At 40.4% G+C, this 16,543-nt stretch overlaps 1 protein-coding gene across 1 annotated transcript in view; it reads right to left on the bottom strand.

The window, feature by feature from the left end:
* Positions 1–212: 212 nt before the first annotated feature.
* The window catches only part of LOC141772846 (chemokine-like protein TAFA-2), a 91,094-nt gene continuing 74,763 nt past the window's right edge, over positions 213–16,543 (bottom strand). The window contains exons 3-5 of the mRNA XM_074644286.1: positions 11,444–11,593; positions 6,692–6,816; positions 213–1,124 (exon numbers count right to left, since the gene is read on the bottom strand). Coding sequence (XP_074500387.1) covers positions 1,113–1,124; positions 6,692–6,816; positions 11,444–11,593 — 287 coding nt within the window. The 3' untranslated portion in view covers positions 213–1,112. The remainder of the gene's footprint in view (positions 1,125–6,691; positions 6,817–11,443; positions 11,594–16,543) is intronic.

Below are 16,543 nucleotides of genomic sequence, written 5' to 3'. Positions count from 1 at the left end.
GAAAGCAATTACCAGTTATTGATGACATTTCTAGGAGCCAGCTATAGTTTCCTGTCGCTTCAAGGTTTCTTGGAAATTAATTCACAGTGATGTTATCAATAATGCTTATACCTCCAAGCAACCAATCTGAAACAATACAATTTGCTTGAATCTTCACAAAGATTAATTTGCAGGGCTGAAACAAACTGCGGAGATTTATCTTTTCTTTTGAAAGGTTTTATTCATTTCATATAATACTGACACATGTACTCAATAGCGGTTAACAGGCGTTTAAAAACACAGATATTAAAACCATTAGAGCGTCAATTTGTTTTTAGCCCCGTTGATTCCATGGACCATTTTTTACACGTTTACATGTTTCAATATACCATAAACATCTACTTGGTATTAGTCTAACCTCACCCCTGAAAGGATTTTGTCCTTTGTCAAAAAACAAAAGAAAAAAGAAGACTGACAAACTGTCTCCCCATTTTAAAAAATGGCATGTGGTAAGCCACAAACTATTCAAGGTAAAATATTCTTATGGAGTTGAAATCTGAAAAAAAAGCAAAGGTTCGGTTTCAGATCTGAGAAACATTTTGACAGCATCAAAGTGTGTCATATGTGGCACAGTTAAATTTAAACATGTCATCCCGACTACATGAGACAGCCATTCTGGATCCGCTCCCTTTTTTTTTGTAGTGACGTTTCTAATGCAGGATAGCCGTCTAAAGTCCAGGTCCCCTTTATTCCCCGTATGCGTATGGAACACAACTAAGCCATAGAAGAGAGATGAAGAGTACAGATTGTTGTAAAGAAGGTTTTGTCATCTAATCAAGTGTTGTTTAGGTCATAGTTCACTTTTTTGTTGTTTGTAGTAGCAGTAAAGGATTGTGGGCGATGCAGTCCCGTGCGGTAAAAGGACCAAGGACACTCAGTTGAGTTTAAGGTGATGGAAGAGGGTGTCAGAGTCCTGTCTCTTCAGCCTCCACATCTTGGATATCCTCAAAAAATGAAACAATTACTGGTTCCTCATAGAAGTCCGTCTGAGCGTGTTTCCTCACCACCGATATGTCCATTGTGCTGTGTAATTATCTCCACCGCCATTTCTGCTCCTCTTGAGACGGGCGGGACTATCGCGTCACCTGAAACAGGGAGGAAAAAGAAAGTGGGTCACTGAAAATAGTCCCCAAAAAAAAGTTAGGATGACGTCTGAGACAGAACACAGTGCGAAGCCAATTATGGGAGAACATTTGAAACGACGCAGCGTCGTGCTGCACGCTCTGCTATTTGGAAATAATGGGAAGTGATTCTTGTTGGTGGAGCACCGACAACGTGGCGAGCACGGTCTCTGTCTCTCCTGGCAAGAGACTAAACAAGACACAGCTTGAATTGTGGCAGACGGCCCACAATGCCTCACTCTCAGCGCCTGGCCCGCTGCCATGTCATTTCGTCTGTTTGTCGAGACGGCTGCTCTAATCACATGGTCTCTTTATCTCGTCTATCCATCTTTCCATTTTCTTTGCTCATGCACTCACTTTTGGTTTATTTCAAGCTATTAGGAGACATTTTCAAGCAGCCAACGCTCAAACAGACACAAATTGCTGTGTAACTGCCAGCGCTTTGGCATGTACAGTTATAGACCAGACCAGACTCCCCAAGTCTATGCTTCTGTTTTCCTGCGTGTCTTTCTTTCTCCTTGTGTTTCTCAGAGGCTTCCCCTCTTAGCCCCAACACATGCTGTCCCCTCTGTATTTCCTCTTGAGGGACTCCGTCTTTTGTCCAACCCAGGTGGTGCCAGTTAACAAAGTGTGAAGGCCAGCCATCACTGAGAGAGCTCAGAGGAGCGTTTCTTCCAAGCTGCTAGCTGAAACTGTTCTACTGTATCTGCTCTGGATGGCTCCAGGCCACCCTTCCTGGGCCCGATCCCATTGCCTTCAGGCATCTACTCCTGTGCCTGATCAAAGAGTCTGCAGGCGTTTGTTGTCACGCCAGTTCGCAATACACGTACGCACCGCTGCATCTCTGCGCCTGCTATGCTTTAAGGTGCTCAGATCTAGTCCCTTTAGGTGCTCATCCCCTTGCCTGTTTAAATATGCCTGTAGGTGGCAGTTTCTGTGCCCAATTAGAAAGTGAGTTTAGGTAGTTAGATCTCAATTTACAAAAAAGACACGAACAGCGCTCAAGTGTCATCTCTACGGGCTTTTCCAGGCCCATGAGTGCCACATTTTCTATTCCTTATTCCACAAGCTTTAACTGTCTACACTAGTGGCTGCTCGGATGGCCACGAGGCAGATGTCCCCTTCGCTCCTACATTATGCACATCCTTTATGACTCACTTAGTCACACGAGAGTAGATTATGGAAAGACATTATTTAAATGGTTTGATCTTGATTTGTTTTTTCTAGGGCTGTCAATCGATTAAAATATCTAATCCTGATTAATCGCACATTTTTTATCCGTCTAAAATATACCTTAAAGGGAGATTTGTCAAGTATTTAATACTCTTATCAACATGGGAGTGGTCAAATATGCTTGCTTTATGCAAACATATGTATAGATTTATTTTTGGAAATAACACAAAACAATGAAACAGAAACCCTCACAGGTACTGCATTTAGCATAAAAATATGTTCCAATCATAACATGGCACAGCTGTCAGTGAGTCAGTGTGCTAACTTAACTATGACTTGCCCCAAACTGTATGTGATTATCATAAAGTGGATATGTCTGTAAAGGAGAGACTAGTGGGTACCCATAGAACTCATTTTCATTCACATATTGAGGTCAGAGGTCAAGGGACCCCTTTGAAAACGGCCATGCCACTTTTTCCTCGCCAAAATGTAGTGTAACTTAGTAGCATTATTTAGCCTCTTTAGCGACAAGCTAGTATGACAGGTTGGTACCAATGGATTCCTCAGGTTTTTAGTTTCATATGATACCAGTATCTTCACTCAATCTTAAAAAACTGAGCCCGCTACAACCTCTGAAATATCGATTACGTTAACGCATTATCATTAATGTTGACAAACCTATTTTTTTTCTTATTCTTTGATAATCTAAAAGCTGCATCAATATAATTACTTTAGGTCTTGATGCACTGTTTGTATTGTTTCTATCAAAGAGTGTTGCTTTCACAATATGTTGCCTAAAGAGGTTGACGGTGCTTGCAGACATCGGTTTAGTGTTGATGTCAGCTTTCTATATAGGAAGTGAAACATACACCTTGTCATTTGTTTGTTAATGTGTGTATATGGCTGCATGTGCATCTACACAAATGCACACTCACACTTGCCTTGCGGTGTATGACAGCTCAGTGGCTTGGCAGCCCGGCCGTGTCTGTCTGCTCATCCATATGATATTATTTGGCATTGATCGAGCTGTCTTCCATCCCCTCCCTCTCTCCTCCCTCTGCCCTCCTCTTCTCCTCCTCTCCTCTGCTCCCGGCCAGGGATGGATGGATGGAGGAGAGGATGGAGAGTGCCAAACCCTTCTTTTGTGTTCTTGCCTGCTCTGTGTACCCAGACGCACAAACATAAGCTCCTTGTCCGCTGACCAGTTGCAATATTCTTTTATCTACCTATCACCTCTGCCTCCTCTTGTTATTCTTTCTTTGTCATCCATCTCCGCCTGCCTCTTTCTTCCTTTTCGCTGCTCTCTCTCTCTCTCTCTCTCTCTCTCATCCTTGTTCTCTCTCACTCCATCGTCAATTTCAATTTACGAGCGGGTCTTAATGGGACTATAAGAGAACGTTCGATGCTATTGATCTGGATGCCTGCGCATCTTGACCTCAACGTACCACACCAGAGGAGGAAAAAAAAACACGCTCTTCATCATCAGGCAAACACATCAGCTTACACGCTCACATAATGTACACACACACACAACAGTCACACACTCACACACACAGATCATTGATCAAAGACCTGAATGCAAGAGACAGCAAATATTTGTGCTCTTTCAAACTACGACAGACTCAATGATAAAGCGATGCGTTGCTGAAACTGGTTCGCTTTGATCGTGTTCAGGAAATTATAAATGCGCTCTTTTGGCTTGATAAAACTAAATGCATGAGATCAGATATATGAATCAACTTCTGAACAGCACTCGCATATTCAGAAATTACATCATCTTCATATCTGATCAACCCTTGCGTGTCTCTCTCTTCAATTATGCCCGTTACATACTCCAAGACCACTCTGCCGTTTTCTATTTCCATCTCTTTGTCTCTTTATCTCGCCGTGATGTGAGCAGTGCATTTGGAAAGTTCAGTAGCGCTTATGAGCAGGCTAACACAAATTTGAGCTTGGGCCAGCGCAGCAGAATATATTTCAGGGTGAGAAGGAGCTGTTGAGAAGGGAAGAGTGTAACTTGAGGGTGTGAGATCCACTTTGCTAGGTGAGAGGTGAGCAGGAGGAAAAAGTAGGGAAGGAATTCTTAATCAGCCAGGTGTATAGGAGACCGTCTCCAAGTGTTTTAAAGAAAGAGAGAGTGGGAAAGAGAGACGAGTCCACGTGTGTCTTACGCTTTACTTAACCCTCTCTTTTTCCCAAGGAGATGCACTCTCCCTCCTCTGACCACGCCTTCGATCAATTATTTAGACAGAAAACAAAGGTCTGCACCCGGCCATGAATAATGGAAGATGAGAAGGCAGAGAGAAGGATGGAGGTTAGAAACAGAAGCGCACAGTGACAAGAGGTGAGTCTCGCGCAAATTCCCTCCTATGACAGTCAGACAAGAGTCTGCTCAGGGCAAGTCAGTGAAGAGAAGCCAACAGGTGTCGACATACTTGCCAACCCTCCCGATTTTCCCAGGAGTTTTTCATCGGTTCCTCCTGGGGTCACGATTCTCCTGTATTTCTCCTGATTTATGGCAAATTTTCACACATTGTTTTTCCCTTTTTCTTTATCTCAACCTGTTTCTGCCACTGTACAGTGTGTATAAGCCCCACTGTTTCCATATAGTGCTACAGCAATGATTCCTAAAACTCGGAAATGAGTCATCATTTTAGCACTTCCAGTTCCCTTGTCTGGAAGTCAGTGGGGTTTTTAAATGGGTTTTTAGTTACATGGTTGAAATGAGGTCTTTGGTTAACACAAGCTTAAGAGATTTTAGCGTTTTGTTCTACAACATAAATTACATCAATAAATTACAAAATAACTACAATAATAATAATATATATTATATTATTATATATAATATAATAATTACAAAAATAAAAATGACACATAAGTTCACGTCAAAGGGGCGAATTATTCATCTTCTTTCCCGTGAATTAAAAGTCAAATTAAAAGTAGGGCCTATTTAACATAGAAATGCTGATGCCGTGTACCCCGACCTCCTCCCTACGCGGTTTTCGTCGCTCTTCATATTTTCTGGTTCACGATTACATTTATTACCTCTGCCAAGGCCAAGGGCCTTGAAGGTTGGCGTTGGTTTGTTTGTTTGTCTGTCTGTCTGTCTGTCTGTCTGTCTGTCTGTCTGTCTGTCTGTTAGCAGGATTACTCTAAAAGCTCGTAATGGATTTGAATGAAATGTTTTGGAGGGGTGGGGTGTAGCACAATGAACAATCCATCAGATTTTGGTGGCGATCCGGATCATGATCCGGATTCAGGAATTCTTTTAATAATTCCGATCAGTCTGTGCATTAAGACCACAGCGTATAACACATGCGCAGTGTAACCGATGACGCGTTGAGGACGCGTGACCCCGCCTTCCTCTGAGAGCAGAGCGATACGTGTGTGGATGTGTGACGAGACAGGTGCGGGAGCTGCTGGTCCTCCATGGTGAGAAAGAAAAAAGCGGTATAGATGACGGGATGAGAGACAACATAGTGTAACGTTATACAGCAATAACAAGGCTGCTGAATGAGAGAGGCATCCACCGATACGTTACATGGAAACACACTGTGTTAATAATAAGCTGACCTCCTCACTGTACCGCCAGCTGTGAGCTGTGATCTGTTTTTAAAGTCAGGCACCTTGGCGGAGGTCTGCGCTCTCCGATTGCCATTCTAGTTACACATGAATTGATTTTGTGGGATATACTGCATACGAATTACAGTGCATTACTTTTCATAGGTATAGCTACGAACGGTGTATGAGAACAGCCTGCATAAAGTCACAGACAAATGGACAGTACATGAGAATTGCAGAAATTCAAGTAGAAGAACACGCACACATTCACAAAACGAACATACTGTATTATGGGCGAACAGGAGTGTAAAAACTATCCGAGCACAATTACCACTCTGGTGTATCCGCCGTGGCGAGTTGCTTTTGCATCGAGTCAGATGGCATGCCAGTCAGAGGCAGGGAAGCAGGGCAAGTGGGAGTGAAGGGAATTGTGATGTTCTCTCTCCCTGTATGTGTGTGTGTGTGTGTGTGTGTTTTATTTGTGTTGTTCCTGTTGGCATGGTTTTTCTTCAGAGACTGTTTGATGTTAGATCCAAGATGGGTGGGATGAGAAAGTGAAGAGAGAGAAATTAGGTGAGAAAAAGAATGCTATAGAGGGGAAAAAGAGAAAGGAGTAGGGGCTGTAGACAGATAACACAGAGAGAAGACAGAGATATAACACGACGGAGGTGGAAGTGGGTCACTCGGCAGTGGGTCTGACTGTGTGTGGACATGCATGTATGCGGAAGAGTGTTTTGTGTGAGAAAGAGGGAAATAGAGACATTACAGAGAGAGAGAGAGATTGTGTGAACACCAACCTTTGTGGTCTTGACTTTGTTGCCTGTGCTGCAGCTCCATCCTGTGAGGTCTGGGAGAACCTTACACTCCTCGCCATCCATACACGGCTGCATCTGACACCACCACTTCTGGGCTACAATGGAGGCTGGTGGGGAAGAGAGAAGACGGTGGCAAATATTTAGTTTGGTGAAGACGTGACTCGATGTTTATGGGTGTGTTTTCATTCAGTGCTTTCATGTGTTTCCAGATCGTGTATGTGGGAATTTCAACTCCAAGTTTTCCTTGGCCAAGTTTCCATCTGAATTTTAAACACTTTTTTTTAGAGAATTGGCAAAAGAAAATGTGAATTAATATGCGTTTCCATCCACTATCGTTATGTGAATATTAGGAGTTGGGTGCATCAACATAAAGAGTTCGGTAGCACTAATGCCATTAAACTACTGCAGAAGAAGAGGGTGCAACGAGATGATGTAATTAAATGAACGCCAGTCAAAATTCGAACAAAAGAAAAAACGATGTGGAGCGCCGGCTTCAGTCTAGGTCACATGTGCCATGCACGTCATGATTTATTTGCTAAGTCTGTTTCCATTGTCTGTTTCCATCTGTTCCCATTTTGCTTTTATCACACATTTTTCCAACTTTTTGTGATATTCTTCTTCTTCGAATTTACAGTGTTTCCATTTGCAAGTTTTTTAAGCGCAAATTCAAAATGTCCATAAAGCCACGTGGATGCAAACAAACTTCCTGATAGTTATAAACGTAAATTCACCAACACTATGATCCTGACACAAACTATAAATGATTGATTGCTCACTTTGAGAACACACACACATAGCAAGGTGTCTGATGTTGTTTCAGATTTTCATATATACAGTTTATTGATCAATTATGTGACTTATAGATCACCATAGACAATAAATATACAAAAAACACCCTCACCTTTCTGAAATAGTTTGAGTTTTAAGTGATGTATAAATGATCAAAATACGAAACATACAATATTACAACCATCTTTTCTAAATATTCTTTAGCAAATACAATCTCTCATCTTTGCCCCTCGATGGGTAAGAAGGTTTTGGTTTTCCTTCAGCCTCTTTTTCTCAAACTCATTTTTCAAAAACACTATACTGAAATCTCTTCCATCTCTTCATATTTATGGATAGCCCAAACTAATTTTGGAGCTAATCTGTGGTAAACCTTAACACATCAATTCTTTAACTAAATTTCCAACTGATCTAAAAGTTCATGTTTTTTGAGAACAAATGTAATCCAGTGGGTTTTTACAAAAATGGCTTCTGAAATCCAGAATGCTGGCTGACTGAAAAACATGAGTTTTAACATATGACACTTACCATATGATTTTGAATACTCAATATTGTTACACATCAATATCAAGATCATTTTTGAAATATTCCCATATGTCCCCAAACTTCAGGGAATTATGACAGAACCTTTTCTCTGGAGGAAACATTTTGACAACCTTTCAGCAATAAAGAAAAATGGGTTAAGTTCTCTTTGGAGAGCATTTTTTTTTTTTTAAATGCAGATTATTACTGTATGCTTGAGCACTGCAGTCATGTAAATTTAATCAGTACATAAGGGATAATTTACATGTTCAATTCATGTAAGAAAAAAAGACAAAACTGGAGGCAAGATTTGCATCAGACAGCTAGGATATGTTGTGTTCAAGTAGATTTGTTCACAACACGTCAAATCAGATAAAAAGGGATTGATGGGGTTCCTTTAGCAAATACAAAAGAGAAAGAGGCGTAGACAGACCAGACACATCAAGAACAAGAAGATGATTAAATATCATCACAAAGAAAAAAGAAACAAAAGAACGCTCACCACAGTAAAAGCTGATTGACTGAATGTGTGAATATATGAAGAATGTTCTTATGAATGCCCTTTCTTTATCTGTCACAAGACGTGTTATTTGCCACAGCCAGTTACCAGGTAATGACATGTTTAGCATGTAAGTATTTAAGCGATTGTCACTCCAACTTAGAAACTACGTAGTCAGAACACAGCCTGTATTCAGTGACATAATTCCCAGGGGATTGGTGACACTTTGACAGACTTTTCTTGAACAGACTAACTTTGCAGTAGTGTCTGAGGATTTCTTAGTAATCAGATATTGTAGATGGTATAGCCGCTTTGAGCAGAGAAGTCCCAGTATACAAAGCTAAGGCCGACTTTCATCAAGTCATCATTATGAGGTCTGTCAGAATTTGTGTCAGCTCAATATTGAAGTCATACCCGCAAGCAATTTAACAGTTTTATGGCTAATAAACGGTTTCCAAGTGGAGGGAGCCATGAGCACTTACAATGTATTAAAGTGCTATTTTGTTAGAAATGATTCAGTGGTGGAATATAACTAAGTACATTTACTAAAGTAATGTACAATTTTGTGTTACTTGTAATTTACTTGAGTATTTTACTTTTATGCTACTTTATACTTCGACTCCACTACATTTATCTGACAGTTATAGTTCATTTTCAGATCAAGATTTTACAAACAAAACATGTGATCGGTATATACGATATAATGCTGTGTTATAGATTTAACTACCCAAAAGTATATAAAATGTTTAAAATCATCTCCACCTCAACCAGCTAAATACGATTACTGTTTACATGTCAATGCACCAATAATAATGGTCCAGTAATATAATGATATATCACAGACTGATATACACATGTACACTGATACTTTGAGTACATTTTGCTGATAATACTTTTGGTACTCAAGTGAAATTTTGAATGCAGGACTTTTACTTGTAATTGAGTAATTCTTTAGTGTGGTATCACTACTTTTACTTAAAGGAACCGTGTGTAACATTTTGGGGGATCTATTAGCAGAAATGGAATATACTATTCATAACTATGTTTTAATTAGCATTTAATCAACTGAAACTAAGAATTTTTGTGTTTTCGTTAGCTTAGAATGAGCCCTTCATATCTACATAGGGAGTGGGTCCTCTTCACAGAGTCCACCATGTTGCTCTGCCATGTTTCTACAGTAGCCCTGAACGCACAAACCAAACACTGGCTATAGAGAGAGCCTTTTGTGTTTTTACGTTACCTGAAGACCACCATAGTTCTCTGACACTTCAAACTGTGGTAACGTGAGCCGCAGAGTACAAAACCGCGGTACCGGCAGCCGCCGGATTACTTCAGTTTTACACCCAGCGGCTCACGTTAACGCAGTCTTGGAAAGGGAGGAATGAGCGAAAGGGTACTTAAGTTGCCGCCAAATCCTACACACTGTACCTTTAAGTAAATGATTTGAATACTTCTTCCACCCCTGATAATAATACATGCTGAATTAACACATAATAAATCACAAACAAAAGATTACAGTCTAATTTGTTGTTAATCTTTGACAACCAATGGGGCTCACACATATTGTTACTGTGTTCACCTGGTGAGTTACATGTGTCATGCATTACTGTAAGTAATTTAACTGTGAATTCTAAAAATCTATGTCAACCTTTCATTCATTGTCAACAAAGCAGCTCCAGAAAGATAACACTTTCCTTTCTGCAGATTATAATATTTGCTATAAGGATGCATGTTGTGAGTCCTTTTATATTCACATAACATTGACTGAAGTGCTCAATATAATAGCAGGAAACCCTGAATTCCTCCTCCTGGAGCATTTTTCCTATTCAGCCTCTCAGTTAAGAAGCCATTATGTTATATTGGAATTTATTATATTCAATTTGTATGCCTTTTGAGTTATTTGCTTGGTTGTGAAGCACAGATTACTTTTACTGTTGAGAATAGTTCAGATTTCTGTTTCTTTTATCTTTACTGGTGTATCTGGTTAATAGCTGGAGTAGAAATTTCATTATTTTTGAACTGCTTGTGTGCGCAATGTAACCTTATGCCATCCATCATCGTTGTAATTCCTCTGAATTCATCACAGAAATGTAATTGATTGATTGAAAACAGGAAACAACGTTGAACAGGAAAGTAGGAGTAGGGTGTCGGTTTCCTGATTCTGTTCCATGAATAGGCTGTATATAAGAAGTGGACGTAGTCACCGAGACCTCACCCGTTGGTTTATGTACTACGATTTTGAAGCTTCGAGTTCATCATTTTGGCCGTGGCCATCTTGGGTTTTTGCAACCAGAAGTGACACAAGAGGGTGGAGCTAAGTACAACCAAACGCTGAATAACACATTTTTAGGAAACCAAAATGTTACATTATATTTCATGAACTGAAAACACTTTGTGAAAGGGTTAAAGTTATAAGACAAAAACACGGACAACTCCAAGACCGGACAATATCTATGATTTAAATCCGGACCACCAAAAGATGTAGCACATAAGGAGGTAAGGAGCATTTCAGAAGAGTAATGGTGAAAAAAAAACTGGGTTATAATGGCCGTGCTGTGCACCTGCATGAATGTGATTGGACGATTTTTTTAGCCAGTCCCTTTTTTTCACTAAAATGCTGCTGACTGGGTATTGTTTGAGTCAAGGTCATTCTCCTGAATTTGGTATTTTCAACACTGTGTAGGCGCGTGTCCCTGTAAATAGAACAGCTTGCCATGGCTTCAGTAACCAGGAGGAGTTAAGGGGCCCATATACTCCATCATAACTGCTTGTCAGGTGGTCAGAGAGCTTCGGAAATCCCCTCCCAACATGACAACATTAAAAACCATAAAAGGCATTTTAAGACGCTACTAAAACCAGGTGTGGTTCTGACAGTGGGAGCGTGCAGATACGTACAAAATGTGCACAACACAAACAGCAGTACATACCATCAACACAGGAGGGCATGGCCCGGGTGGTGCCAGCAACCTGTCCAGGGAAGCAGGAACATTTGACAGTCTGAGATCTCTCCTCGATCTTGTTCTTGTTGCAGCAGCGATGGGCAGCGATCACCTCACACGTCCCTGCCTTCACATGCACTGTGAAACAGAGAGAGACACACTGTGTTCAGTGTACCAGGCTCATTTACACTAGTGTTTAATCCAACATGTACTGTGATAATAATATCGAACATTAACAAGTAAGTGTGCAGACAGACAGAGAGAACGATTTAGCCTGCTTTCAGACCAATCAATCGCTGCCCAAGTCTCACATTTTTTCTGTTTTTCAAATAGGTCTGGTGTTGTGCTCGCTGACAATCACAACCTTGTGTGATTAAGAATGAGGAGGTTATCTACCCGTGCATGTTCCAAAAACACAGCGACACAAAAATGGTGACAAGCGTAGATCAGATCAATGCAGCTATAAAGGTTGATTTAATTAAACCTACAGAAATAATAACACTTAAATGAACCCTGGACAGATGTGTCAGTCACTGCCAAAGGGCTTGGACAAAATAACCCCCCCTTTGCCAAATGAAAATGGCAACACGAACATGATGTCAGACTAAATAATGAAGGGGAATAAAAGGGGAATCCATGAGACTATTATCAGATAGCCATGAGCCACAGAAGACCAGTTTATAATCAGAATTATCAAATTAATGTTCTCTATTTATGCACTGATGTGTGCACAAACAAAACCATGCACCCATGTAAAAATACATATTTGGCTTACAGACCCTCACACATAGCGACTCACAAATATAGCAAATCTGGAAGTCGCAGTTTCTTACTGCATGGCTGGCTGCTGAGCCACAGCTGCTCCTTCACTAAGGGGATCTGTGTAGAAAATGCATGTTAAGTCTCCTGTGGCTATTCTGCGATACATAGGGAATGAAATGGTTACTCAGTAATTGAAAGAGAGAAAAACAACCAATGTTTGTATTAGAATATGTACTTTGATTGCATTGTATTGTATGTGAGCATTCGCCTTAATACTAATGAAGGGTAGCTGTATGAAGCCCCTTCACTTCTTCTATAGCTACCGCTTCATGTGCACATTTATATACACACACTTCAATCAGACAGCTGTGTCGTTAATTAACAACAAGTCCACCCCGAGCACAGAAGTCCCTTGAGTCAACTAAGAGAGAAGGAACAAAGAAATCACTCTACATTTGAAGATTTGTGATGTCAACACATGGCCCTTTCATACCAGCCTTTCATCAAATACATGAAAATGTCAAGGACAAACAATAAGCCTTGTCAAGAGCACTGTGTGCTAGAATACAGTGTGTATGTGTGTGTGCACGCTCGTTTGTGACTAAGTACCTACATTGTATACTGTTCATGTCTTCAGCTATGCTTGTGAGCGTACGTGCGCATGTTTGTATAGTCTTATGGTTGCAAAAGTCAAAGTCTGGCGTGTGGGTTTTGACTTTTCACACAGTTGTTGGAAGTCACTGCTATTTCCATTACAAAGGAGTCCACACACGGTACAACAAAGGGTGCACGCGGCATGGCAATGAAAACTAAAGCAGCAAACAATGACTGTGCTCTGTCCAAAGAGTATTTAAAAGTGAGGCGAGCCGAACTGAAAGACAGAGTATGAATATGTTAAACAGGCTAACAGAGATTTGAAAAGTTCTTAATTTGCTCCGTTAATGAGAAAAAGACAAAGCAGCAATCCTGCAAAGCCCAGTCCAATTAATATCTCAGTGAAAAGCACAGTCTAATATCTCACCCACTGTGTGTCTGTCTGTCTCTCGTTGTTCTTTCATGTCCTCCCATTTCCCTTTTTTGATCCACTAGCAGTGGGTAGTGAAGATAGTAGGCTGATCTGTCCATCTGGCTGTCTGTCCATCAATCCAACACTTTGGTCCACAGAAACATATCTCATTTAATACAGACTTGCCACAAAATTTGGTGTCAATATTCAGATTGTTCTCATAAACCATTCGTAGCTATACCTAGGAAAAGCAATGCACTGTAATTCATGTATATACCACAAAATCAATGAGTGGGTCTAAAGATACGGGACTTTTGCCCAGGAGACTGGTGTTCGTGTCCTGTGTGAAACCAGAAGTCATTGTTGATTTATTTGTCACGTAAGTTACGTAATTAAGTCCAACCGTGATCTTTTCTCAAACCTAAAAGTATTTTTATTGCCTTAACCTATAGAAGTTGTCTACTGTGAAGACGGAAGTTTATTTTGAAACGACTGTATGCATGTAACGAGCGGTAATTGACACGTGTTGCTGGACATTCGTAGGAAAACGAACGAAAAAAGAGGAATAACTTTTTCGTAAGATATTATACGAACCATTGTATGAGAATACGTTTCAATATGTATAGTCTCCAGAGAATGATTCCCAGTGGTTTTTCGGTGATTTTCTCACCTTTTCTTTATCATCACCGTCAGGCAGACGGAAATATCCACGTGACCGGAGCTTTCCTCTGACACGAGCCTCAGGCCACATGGTGACCTCTTCACAGTACTGTATTTCCTGATCTTAGTGACCTTTTCTCTATTCCCACTCGTCAGGCCACACTTTTATGATCCCCACAAGATCTCTGTCCATTTTGGTTTTACATGACCTTTACTGAAATGCCGACTTCAGGCCAAATTGTCAAGTTTGTACTAATGAGAAATTGATGGCCAGTTTGCCACGAAATGTCTCTCGATTGGTATCTCTACCCCAGAGGATGAATTGTCAACTTTGCTGATACTGTGGCTTCCTTTGTGCTACTCTTAAACCAAAATGAAGAAAGATTTGTGATAATCTAACCTACAAACTGTTACACTTTTAACCCCAAAATATCTGCTTGTACACTAGATTTTGAACAATGATTTTCAGCATGTATGTATTCAGAGATGTCCTGAAGTCAAATATATAAGTCATTGTCAGGCATTGTTCATTACATTTTTTTTCCAGCAACCCAAAAATCAAAGGACGACATCTCCCTCACAAATTAGTGGTATTTTGGATTTAAAATGTAAGGTTGCAGGTCGTATCCACACGGACCATCCGACGTTTTCTACTAGTTTCGGCTAGCTGCTGCTGGCTGCGGTTTGTTTTGGTTGACGGATACGGAACGGATATGACGTCACGTTACTCTGACTACAACAATAAAAGCTGCAACTTCCTTCTACCTCCGGATAGACTCAAATGAAGCAAATATATCAATTCTGGCATTAAAAAATCTATTTAAAAATCGTTGAAAAAAAAAAAAAGAAATCGCAATACATAGGGGAATCGATCCCCCCCCCACCCCCCCACCCCCCCACCCCAATAGTAAGCTGGATACGTTTATGCTTGCCCAGAGGGAGAACATATTTCAATTGAGCGATTTCTTGAGATCACTTTGACATTTTTATCTCCTTTTGTCGCAAAGCTGGAAGAATATCCAAACTGAAACAGGCTGAAATGAGCATCACAGCCTCTAGAGATTGCTAGCGGGCTTTCGAGTTTTACTTTTGTTTGATACTAATACCTCTCATTTTGCCTCTTGCCCTCTCTCTCTGTCTATGCACCACCCTAATTGACTTGCTTTTTTTTTTTTGAGGCTTGACAACCTTGTCGGCCAATACACAGCTCAGGAAAAACAACACACACAGAGTAAACACCTTAACCCAACCCCCACCGGCACCCACACCACCGGCCCATTATTAGACTCAGCACCTGCAGTAGTAATTGACTCAGCATTAGTAAGAGCGCCGGTGCACTAAGCTGAGCGTAGAGGAGTAATGAGGAGACGGGGGTGTGAGGATTTTACTGGAGGAATGTAAAAGTTCATTGACGCTTGATTACACAAATTAATATGAATAGATGGCAGTACATTTCTTCAATATGGACCATATGGTGAAATAAATATAAGCCGGAGCCGTATGACAGGATGGTGGAATGATTATTTTGACACTGCTTGATACGTGGATGTCTGCAACAGACTGTCGGGCTTTATTTAACGCATACTCTAATTGTCAGCTGAATCGTTGCCTGTTCAAGGTATTAGTCTGGAAAGTTAATTTGACAAGTTTTAAACCATTACTGCTTCCAGGTGGCAGTAATTGGTGACTATGTGCTGTAGTTGCTCAGACAAGAAAAGTGAAGACGTGGGAAACTGAGTGCTGAAGCCCCACTGACCAAAACTGTTTGATTATTATGATTGTTTTGATTGCTGCTATTCATGTTTTTTTTTTACAAAATGCAGACATGTGGTAATCATCCTGTCTGAGGTATTGTTGTTTTAATCCCTCAAATCAACCTTTTTAAAATATGAAAGTTGTTAAAAAAACACATTCTGTGGACTATTTTTTAAATGGATGCTGTACTCAATGATTCAAAGAGGCTGTATTACTGCAACAGCACTGATTTCAAATTTAATAAAATAGAAACTGGCAGTATTCACTCTTGTTAAGCAAGCAAGCAAACATTATTTATATAGCACATTTCAGTCCAGGTGGAAGCACAATGTGCTGCACAACACATGAGCAACCACGAAGTAGCAGCCACAGACACTATATTGTATAGTGTAAAGATAAAACATTATACATAAGTACACACAATACACACAATATAAAACAGAAGAAGTAAGAATAGAATAAAATAATAATTAAGACTGGCAACCAGACTACTGAAAAGGAAAGTTTTCAGTTTAGTTTCAAAGGATGATAGTGTTGGGGCACACCTAACATGACTGGGTAGGATGTTCCAGCGGCTTGGTGCATAAAAGCTGAAGGCACTTCACCAGTTTTCTTGGAGACCTAGCTGTTAGGCTCCTAATGTGAGCTCATGTAGATTTACTCTGCCTCAACATTAATCTCAATACATTCCATTTTTCAACAATCAAAACAGTACTGTTTCTGGTGGATTTGAGCTTGAATGTGTTGACAATTTTGTGCTAAATTCGATATTCAGAGCATTAATTTAGCAGCAAACTATTTGCAATGTAACGATATAGAGGAGTAATATCTACCTTAGTAGAGAATGAAGTCGCTCTCCCTCTCCCCTCTTCTGTGCTTTGTTTAGGTAGCTGGTTGGCCACGCT

The sequence above is a fragment of the Sebastes fasciatus genome, chromosome 8, assembly GCF_043250625.1.
Source record: "Sebastes fasciatus isolate fSebFas1 chromosome 8, fSebFas1.pri, whole genome shotgun sequence".
In the NCBI taxonomy this organism is placed as follows: domain Eukaryota; kingdom Metazoa; phylum Chordata; class Actinopteri; order Perciformes; family Sebastidae; genus Sebastes; species Sebastes fasciatus.
This window is presented reverse-complemented; position numbering and strand designations above follow the sequence as displayed.